The 9,967-nt window shown below is 65.6% G+C and overlaps 1 protein-coding gene across 2 annotated transcripts; it reads left to right on the top strand.

Annotated features, from left to right (window-relative positions):
• Positions 1-5,465: 5,465 nt before the first annotated feature.
• CBX8 (chromobox 8) lies at positions 5,466-9,658 on the top strand. Of its 2 annotated transcripts, none has more exons than XM_056506114.1 (5): positions 5,466-5,574; positions 5,955-5,998; positions 6,178-6,243; positions 6,342-6,408; positions 6,553-9,658. In XM_056506114.1, the coding sequence occupies exons 1-5, from the start codon at positions 5,506-5,508 to the stop codon at positions 7,366-7,368; spliced, it is 1,062 nt and encodes a 353-aa protein (XP_056362089.1). In that variant the 5' UTR covers positions 5,466-5,505; the 3' UTR covers positions 7,369-9,658. The 2 variants fall into 2 exon arrangements, with proteins under 2 accessions (XP_056362089.1, XP_056362088.1); XM_056506113.1 differs by having other exon boundaries at positions 6,318-6,408.
• The last annotated feature ends 309 nt before the right edge of the window (positions 9,659-9,967 follow it).

Below are 9,967 nucleotides of genomic sequence, written 5' to 3'. Positions count from 1 at the left end.
GCCCTCGCGTGGCCGCTGCCCACTCGTGACACTGCCTTGGCCGCCGCAGGGCTGATCCGTCCTTCTGCCGTCCTTGCGCGGTCAGCAGCCGGCGGGACGGAGACGCGCCGGCTAGACGGGCTGCAGGAATACCCCAGAACATTCCCATTTCCTCGCCCCACGCCGTATTCTAGCCGGTTCCTCCCTTTCCCCATCCGCAAACAGTTCGTGTTTATGTTCCTACAAATAATGAGCAAATTCAGAACCCCCGGGAACAAAAGATCTTTTGTGCGGAGCGCTCGGAGCCTGGAGCGGGCGACGAACGACGCCCTCCGGCCCCCCGCCCCCGGGAGCGGGACTCTCCCCGCGCGGGGGTTCGGGGCGAGCCGCGGAACGGCCGCGCCGGGGGTGACGGGGGGCTCCGGTGTGTGACGGCACGCCTGCAGAACGGAGAGCGGGCGCTTTGCCGTCGGGGCGCTCCGTGGGCGCGGGGTTCCGCAGGAGCGAGGGCTCAGGGCACGCCGCCCCGAAAACCGATGGCTGCAGGACACGCGTGGGTCTCTCGCACGAGCGAGGCCGATGCGGGACACTCCCCAGCGTTCGTGGGTCTGTGCTCTCGGAAAGAACGGCGGCTTCTCTCCACCCTGGGGATCGCAGGGGGGAAAAACCCTCGCTTTGCCCCGGGGCTTGGCACCGCTCCCGGGGCTCCTGCGGGCGCTCCGCCCTGCTGAACCGGCGGCGCGGGGGGGGCTGCCCGGGGCCGAGGGGGCGGCAGTGCCCCCCTGGGGTGGCGGCAACGCCGCCGGTTGCGCAGAGGCCGCAGCCGCCATTTCCAGGAGGACGGTGCCACCTATGGAAAGCACCTGGAATTCACCGGGCCGGCGGGGACGCGCCGGGAAATGCAGCGTTTCCGTGCGGCACCGTCCGGACGGGGCCGAGCTGCGCCCGCCGCTTCCCGGGAGGGGCCGTGCGGCATCACCGGGGCTTGGCCGCTACGGTCTTCAGTCCCGACTGCCCCGGGGAGCATGTGCGGCTCGGTCCCGGGGCGGCGGAGAGACCCGGGACGGGCCCTGAGCCGCGTCTCATCGGGGCGGTCGTTTCGCTGACTGGCCAAAGCCTGCGTTACCGGGCAATAACGACCGAAGGGGCGGAGAGAAGTTCCTCTGCCCAGGTGCTCGGTGGAGTCCCCGAGCCGGGATCCTCTCGCTCCCTCTGTGCCCGTACACGCCGAGACCCCTCCGCGGCTCCGCCAGTCCCCTTCGGTGCCTGGGGAAAGGGCAGCAACCGCACCCGGTGCCCTGCCAGGCGTCGGCCGGACCGGAGCCGTGTCCACGGGGACAAGCTGCCTCCCGTCGCCACGTCGCCTCCGGAGCCGCCGGGGAAGCCCTGCCCCGTCATGAATTCGATGTCAAACACCTGGACACGAAAACTTATTCACACGGGAATTTCTGGGGTCTTGTGGACCGTCGGCGTCGCCGCTGCATGGGCACACCCGAGATCTCCCCTCCTCGGACCGGATACCCCCGCGCTACCCGGCAGAACCCCGGCGGCACTGTGGGTACCGGTGCCGCAGGTCGGAACCGGTCACTGTTTCCCCCGTTGTCACCGAGCTGCTCGGAAACGAAAAGGCATCGTCTGGGGGGCGGGCTGAGCCCCCAGTCCCGGACAGGACCGTGAGCCGGCGGTGCCGGCGGTGCCAAGGGGTCCCGAGTCCTCGCCCCCCGTCGGCACAGCCCGGTACCGGTCCGCGGGGCTGTGAAGGGCCGATGCTGCTCCCGGCTCCGCTCAGATACCGGGGGAGAGAAGAGTTTTCCTGCACGCCTCGGGAACGGAACCGAACCGGGAGAAACCCGCAGCAGAAGCGGGCGGCTGGGCTGACCGACAATGCGGGGCTGGCGTCCCCGAGTGTGCAGGGGAGTGTCCACGTAGGCAGGGAGCTCGCGTGGAAAGTGGTTCGGGGCGCGCTCTGCCCTGCGCGGCGGTGCCCGGGCTGCAGGACGCCTCTCCCGGGACCCCAGGGCGAGCCCGGACCGGGGATCCGTTCGGGGACGGGCGAGCTTTGGGGTTCTGCCAGGGGCCGCTTGTTCTGCCCCCGCCCCCCTCCGCGGTCCCAGAGTGGGGGCTGTGCTCGGATCGCCCAGGACATGGGGATTCACTGGGGCGCGACCGTGGCACAAAGGGGTCTCTGAGGGGCACCGGGGCAGCGGGGAACCGCGCCGGGGCAGGCTGGGAGCTGTGCTGGATCCTGTCGTCCTGGACACGAGTGGCCGTGGGACGGAGCAGCTCCTGAAGCACGGCCACCAGAGCACACGGGAGTCGCGGGGAGCTGCCCCGCTGCGATGCGGGGATCGATGGTGCCGGCGGATGAGTTGGAGCCAGGTCCGCCCCGCCGCCCCGTTCCTCCGGCTCAGCCGCACTCGGACACGCGCGCTCTCCCCGACGCCGCCACGCGCGACCCCGAGAGGGGCTCCAGCCCCTCGGTTTCGTTGCAAAACTCGCTGCCGTGGGAGCCCCCGCACGGCGGGAACCGAGCGGGCAGCCGATCATTCGTGTTCCCAGCAGCCGTCTGAGCCCCGAGGAGTTCATCGCACGAGTGCGGGCTGGAGGAGCGGACACCCCGCAGCCGAGAGGATGGTTTGGGGTCTAATTCCCGGAAATGGGGTTTGCCGCGGCAGCACACGCTCCCGCCGGTCCGGAGCTTTCCCCTTGTCGGCTCCGAGTCCCGGGGACCCAGAACCGGGCTCCGGGCCGGTGTGGGTGACGGGAACCGCAGGGATGAGCGGTCCCAGCCCGCGGAGAGCTCGTGGGGCGCCCAGGCAGCTCCTGCCGTTGACCCAGGTAGCGTGGAAGTCTGCCCGTGTCCCGGCTCCGCTCCTGCTCCCGGTGCCTTGGTTGTGCGGGAGGGGTCCCCGCAGTGCTGCCCGCTGCGGCGCGGGGGTCTCCGGACACTTTCGGCAGCGGTGGGAGCTGCTGGGGGACGGTCCCGCCGCCGCTGCCTTGTCCCGCACGGCTGGAGCAGCTTTGTCCCACTTTTCCTTCCGGGCCGAGACCCCCACGACTGGCCGCAGCCCCGGCCCCGGCTCACCCACGCGCGGGGGCTTCGGGCGGTTCCCCCGCGGCCGCGGTCGCTCCGCGCTGCTTTCCCCGCTCCGTTCTCGTTTGCATCTCGCCTTCTCCCTGCCCCCCCCGCACCTCAACCGGGACGCAGTTCCTGCCCCGCGCGGGTTCCGCGTGGGTTCCGGCGGGAGGATGAAGCTATTTCTCCTCAGATGCCCTCGTGGGAGGCAGCCGGAACCTCAGCATCTGCCCTCTGCACCCCCACGCGTGGCCGCGGAGCTCCGCGCAGGCGACGGGGCAGAGGCAGCCGCTCAGTCGGGAGCTACGCGGCCCCTCAGGGCTCCCGTGCGGCGTCGGAACCGGGCGGCACGGCCTCGGATCCGCGGTTCCAACACGCACCGAGGACAGCCAAGCTGCCGCGGAGACACCAGCGCGCTCGGGGCTGCGGCAGCCCCACGGGCGCGGGATGGGCGCGGCTGCGCCAGCTCCCGTCGTGCCGGGGGACACGATCAGCTTCCGACCCGCATCCCCGCGCCCCGCGCGGGCCGTGCCCCCGCTGCCGCCGGCTCTGTCCTGTGCGAAGCGCCTTGCCAAGAACGGGGTTCGGTGAGCAGCGTCCACGCCAATTCACGAGTCGTCCCGCGACCAGCCTTAATTAACAACGATTAATTCGACATTAACGAAAAACTTCCCAGGACGCAGCTCGCCGGGGGCCGCGAGCCCGCGGAGATTGCGCTTTCCCTCGGGCCGGTCACGCCACGCAGGACTCGCGTGTCGCGACGGCTCCCGTGGGCGCGGGGCTTCAAGCGCGGTGCGGGAGTACAGGGGAGCCGCGGAGTGGGAATCCTCCACCTCCTCTCGGGAGCGCGGTTTCATTTCGGCCGGGGGGCGGTGGGAGGAGGGATCTGCCCACGGAGACCCGACACACGACCCCCGGGTCCCGCGTGGAACCGTAGGGGTCCAGTCAAGGGCGCTCCGCGCGGGGTCCCGAAGCCCCACTCGTGTCCGCCGTTGGAGGTCCCTGCCCGGCCGGGTGGCGCGGCTGCGGGCGGGATCCCCGGGAAACAACGCTCCTCGGGACGGGAACAACGCCGGAACCCTCCGGTCCCGGAGCCCCCCGGGCGGTTCCCCGGAGGGGAAGGGGAAGGGTCTCGTAGCCCCAGCCCCGGGCGGACGCGGCCACGGTCTCACAGAGGGCAGGCGCAGCCGGATCCACTGCAGCCGTGGGTTTTCCACGTGTGAAAGTGGCAGCCGCCGAGGCTTCGGGCTCCTTAACGGAGGAGAGACCGAGGTGGGGACACGAGGGAAAGATCCACGAGATGCTCCGTCTGGTCTCGTCCGTCGTGAAAGGGGCCGCAGGAGCCCACTCAGCCCGCACCGCGCTGCTGCGCGTCCCACTCTGGGGCAGCCCCGAGCCGCGGCGCTGCCCACGGACACGGAAACCGCTTCACTCCGCGGGACCGGGCTGAAGGGCTGCCCGCTCCTCCCGGAGCCTCCCACCGACGGCGGGGGGGCGGGTTGGGTCCCTGTCCACTTGTAAGGACCGGTCGCGTGGGATCCCCTGTCCCCCGGAGGCTGCACCGGATTCCCGCGACTCGCGCGTGTCTCGTTCTCCCGTGGCCGTGTTGGGGAGAAGGTGATGTCTCCCTACGCCGTGCCGCAGGGCGAGAGGCACAGCCGGAGTGGGGAGCCGGTGGGGGTACCGGCAGGCAGCCGCCCCGGTACCGGCTGGCAGCCTCGCCGTGCAACCACGTTCCCGCGCCAGATAATGCGGGAGATGGACCAAATCCTGCGTGGGGCCGCCCGCTGGCCCCGGGTCACTTCTCATCCGGGCTGGGACCGCAACCGGTCCCAAGCCGTGCCCCATTCTGCCGGTCGCGTCCGCGTCGCCGGCGAGGATTCGCGTTCCCGCAGCGGCGGCGGCGGCGAGCGGCACGCGCGACCGCGTCTGTCCGTGGACAGCTCCGCGGCACCAGCGGTACCGGGACGCGCGGTTCGTACGGGCGAGCTCCCAGCCCTGACACCGCTCTCTTTGTCCGACCAGCGGTAGGCGGGCCAGGCCGCGGAGCCCCCCACTCCGCGCCGTGCGGGTGCCTCGGAACCAGCCGGCCCAGCCCCGGGGCCGCAGGTCCCCATCCCGCCCCGTCCCCGCCCCGCGGGCCCCTTTGTCCCCCGCGCCCCCTCCCGCGCTCCCGGGGCCGTCCCCCCGAGCGGGGCGTGGCCAGAGAGGGGCGTGTCCCTATTGATGGGCGTGTCCCGGGTGGGCGTGTCCCCAGGCCCCGCCCCGGCCCATCGGGACGCGGCGCACGTCGGTGGGCGGGGCCCGGCGCGGCCAATGCGGCGCGGGCGGAATATTCCACCCGGCTCCGGCGCGGCGCGCGCGGGGGGGGCGCGGTGACGTCAGCGGGCGGAGTATTATGGTCTGGGCTGCGCCGGGGCCGCCCCTGCGCTGCGAGCGGCCGCGTAAACATGGAGCTCTCGGCCGTCGGGGAGCGCGTCTTCGCGGCCGAGGCCCTGCTCAAGCGCCGCATCCGCAAAGTAGGTGCCCCCCCGCCGCCTCCCCGCCGCGCCCCCGGCCCCCCGCACCCCGGCCCCGGCCCGCTGGGGGCGGCTCTGCCTCCCCCCGCCGCGGGGCGGGCTCCGCGCCGCCGCTCCCGCCCTCCGCGCCCCGCGCCTGAGGGGAGGGGGGGGCGGTGTTATATCCGCGCCCGGGGGGGTGTGTGTGTTAAATCCGCGTTATTTTTCATTGTTGCATCCCCCCCGCCGCCCCCCCGCCCCGCGTTCCGCTCCCCGCTCGGGGCGTTGCGGGGGGACCTTTGTTGCGGGGCGGTTCGGTCGCGGTTTGGTCGCGGTTTGGTCGCGGTTCAGTCGCGGCTTTCGCTCCGCGCATATTTATTTTCCTCGCTTCCCATCCGCAGGGCCGCATGGAATATCTGGTCAAATGGAAGGGCTGGTCGCAGAAGTAAGTGGCCCGTGGGGCGGCGGGGGGCTGCAGCAGGGGCCGGGGGGATGCTGGCTGCACCCCCTGCTCCCCCTTTGTGCCAGAACAAGAACCTTTATGCCCCTATTTTTTATTTTATTTGTCTTGTCCCCTCCTGGCTCCTTATTCTGTTCCCTCTCTCCGTCCCGCCTTCCCCCCAGGTACAGCACTTGGGAACCCGAGGAGAACATCCTGGATGCCCGGCTGCTCGCAGCCTTCGAGGAGAGGTACAAGGCCTTTACTAGCTGTAGCAGTTGCGCTTGTAAATATGTTGCTGTCTTGTAGCTATGCTGAATTGAAGCTTTGGTTCTTTTAACACCTCTAGGGAGCGAGAAATGGAGCTTTACGGGCCCAAAAAGCGAGGCCCCAAGCCCAAAACCTTCCTGCTCAAGGTAAGGAGGCCGGAGCCCGCGCGCGAGGGGTCCCTGTGCGGCCCCTCGGAGGATGCTCCCCTCCAAGGTGGCCTCCTGGAAGTTGCAATTACCCAGCCGGATGGCAGGATAATAAAGTCACCGCGTGATTTATCTTCTTTGCAGGCCCAGGCAAAAGCCAAAGCCAAAACCTACGAATTCCGCAGTGACTCTTCCCGGGGGATCCGGGTGCCGTATCCTGGCAGGTCCCCCCAGGAGCTGGGCTCCACGTCCCGGGCTAGGGAAGGACTCAGAAACATAGCCCTGGCCCCCCAGAGCAGCTCCAGCAGCAGCACCCCCAAGGCCGACGGCATCCGGGAGCGGGTGATCCGCGTGGAGGAGAAAGCCGGGGACACCCCCAAAAAGAGAGGCCCGAAGCCCAGGAAGGAGCTTTACAAGGACCTTGCGGAGACTCTGGATGCCTCCAAGAGGAAACTGGGGGAGCCGGGGGACAAGGTGGGGGACTACCTGAAGGCCAGGAAGATGGAGGAGGCGGCGGCGGGGGCGGCCAAGTTCGGCTCGGGACACAGCGTGATCCAGCTGGCCCGGCGGCAGGAGCCCGAGCTGCCCGGAGCCCTGCCCGGCCCCACCCGCGCCGAGGCGGGGCCCGACAGCTTCCCCCCGCGCCTGGCCAAGCACCGGGCGGACTTGCTGGACCCCAAGGGGCAGGGGGGGCTGGACCCCGGCGGGCCCAAGCTGCTGCACAGCCCCGGGGCCGTGGGCGGCCTGTACCGCGACGGCGTGGGGGGCCCGGCGGGGCGGCCCTCCCTCATCGCCAGGATCCCCGTCTCCAGGATCCTGGGGGACCCCGAGGAGGAGTCCTGGAGCCCCTCGCTCAACAACCTGGAGAAGGTGGTGGTAACTGATGTGACCTCTAACTTTTTGACCGTCACCATCAAGGAGAGCAGCACGGACCAAGGATTCTTTAAGGAGAAGCGATGAGTTTGGTGGAGGTGGTGCTGGGGTTTTCTTCAGTCAGATCCAGACAAAAGCTTGGTAGAGCTTGGTGGGCCTCTCTTTTTTCTTTTTTTTTTTTAATGCTTTTTTTTTTTTTTCCTTTTAAATTTTTTTTCCTTTTGTTTTTGGTCCTGGAGAGAATTTAGAAACTGTCCTAAATTCATTAACCCATTCTTTTGTTTTGTTTTTTTTTTTTTTTTCACGTCTTACATTTCGTTGGAAAGATTATCTCTAGAGTTATATTTTCTATTAGATGTAAATATGTTATTTAAGAAAAAATGCTTATATATATCTATATATATATATATTTCAACTCTGAGTTGTTTTATTTAAATGGAGACAACAGTGACTGCTCAGTTGCTCCTAGAAAGGACAATAAAACTGAGAACTAACGAGTTCACACATCTGCCACAGGAGCCGGTGTACATAAGGTGTTCATAGCTAAGTATGTGCTGGGTTTTTTTAACTATTATTTTTCATATGATGCTGTGGATGGTGGAGGGGGCCCTGTTGCTCCCTCGCAGGGCGAAGTGCCCGGATTTCTTGATTGTGATTTAAGGTGTTGCTTGTACAATCAAGTGTGCTGTGTCCTGAACTGTTGCCCTTGACAGTTGACGTGAGCACTTGAATTCACAGTGTTGTTGGGGATGGGGTGTTTCCAGTCTAACAAAAAAAGTCATGTTGCTACAAAGTCGGGGCGGGGAAAAGCAGAAATCCATAAAAAGGCTAAAAGTGTTGGAGTATTAACTTGAATTCCCTTTTCTTGCGGAGGAGAGGAGTTTGTGTGTGCAAGGTTCCTGAGGGGTGATACTGAAATGCACTTTAATAGAGTTGTCGTAGCAGTTGTGGGAGATGGGACTGAGCTGAGTCTATCTGTTTTCATTTTGTCTGGTCGCTTGATTCTGTTCCCCCACCCACCAAAAACAAAAAACCCCAACAAAACCCCCCTCTGTTTACATTCCTGAAATGCCAGAGAGGTTGGGGAGGGAGCATCTCACTGCCCATATTTAGTTACTTTATTCTGCTACAGAAAGTGGATTATTAATATTTTTATTCCAAATCACAGTTTACTTCAGACTGTTGGAAGACTCCTGATAAAGTGTTTTGTAATATCCACATCCCTGACAAATCCTGGGGTCACCTTTATGCATTCAGAGACAATAAATATTTCCCTTTCCTTGTGCTGGTTAAAGAACAGCCGAGAGGTGAAATATCCCTGTGGGGAGCAGCCCCGCAGCCTCGGGTGGGTTTTGTGCTGGGTTTGCCTGTGGGATTCCTCCCAGGGCTGGGAGCTGGAGCTGGGGCTCCTCCCTGGCTGGGGTAGGGAGGCTCTGGACGAGGTGCAGCAGTTTCCCTGCTGGTTGTGGGGCTGGGGGTGCCCCTGCTCCGCTGCTCCCCCAGCTCGGAGCTCCTGGCAGGGGAGGGAGCCCGGGCCCGGCTGTGGCTGCAGCTCTTGCCTGAGCTGGAGCAGGTGGCTCCATCCTCACACCTTGCTCTGGGCATTCAGTGGCACGGGAAGCACAAGCCCGGCAGTGCCTGAGGGCTGGGCTGAGTAGGGCCCCTTGTTCCTGAGCTCTGGAAGGCCCAGGGAGCTCGTAGGGGCTGGGCAAGGGGCATTTCTGCTGCAGGGCCCTCTGGCAGCTCCACCTTGCCCCCTTCCCTTCCCCATCCTTCTTTTGGGACCCGTGAGGTGCCTGGCAGGATGCTGGATTGGCTGTGCAAAGGGAGCCATCGTGTCTGACAGTTCCTAGTTCGTTTTTTCTTTTTTTTTTTTTTTTATTTTAAATTTTTTTTTGTTAAGGCATATTTTGTAAAATTGAGATTTTTAACTCGGTTTGTGCGAAGAGCCGATGCGTTGGTCCCGCTGCTGACACGGGACGCGGGTGTTGTTGGAGGATGAGGAGGGAGGGGGTTGAGCTGTTAGTGCTCCTGCTGCCGCCAAGGCCGGAGGATCCTTCCCTTTGCAAAGAGCCCGGAGCCGCTCCTGCCCCGTGGGGCTCCGCTCCAGCCCCGTGTCCGTGTGTCCGGCACACGCCTGGAGCAATCCGTACCTGTGGGTGTATCTGTGTGTCTGTACATAGCGACGTGTACCCTGCGTGTGTGTGCGTGCGGGCGTGTGCGTGTGAATTATTTAAATCTAAGACTTGTACAAAAGCGATTTGGCTAAATCTCAGTCTCAGAAGTGAAGCTTAACTACGTGTCTTCTGCCAGCCGTGAATGTCCATATGAGACCTGCTTTTTATGTCGGTTTAAATATATACTTTGTAAATAGAAACGTGTCTGGCTTCCCTTTGTGGCCCTGGGGTGCCGGGGAGCAGCGTGGGGTGGGTGCCCCGCCGCCCGTTGCGTCCCGGGGCCCGACGGGGCCGGGGGGAGGCGGAGGCTCCCCGGCCGCAGATGTCGCCGGCCCGGGGGTCCCGTGGTGCCCGGAGGGGGCGGTGGTGGCTCGGTCCGAGGAACCGCTACGAGCCCGCTCCGGTACCGGGCCGGGTCCCGGCGCTCCGCCCTTCGACGGGGCGCGGGTCGGGGCTGCCCGTGCAGCCCGGCTTTGTGTGCGAGCGGGGCCGGGGGGGCTCGGCGCGGT

Source organism: Oenanthe melanoleuca, chromosome 18 (assembly GCF_029582105.1).
Source record: "Oenanthe melanoleuca isolate GR-GAL-2019-014 chromosome 18, OMel1.0, whole genome shotgun sequence".
Lineage (NCBI taxonomy): Eukaryota > Metazoa > Chordata > Aves > Passeriformes > Muscicapidae > Oenanthe > Oenanthe melanoleuca.
This window is presented reverse-complemented; position numbering and strand designations above follow the sequence as displayed.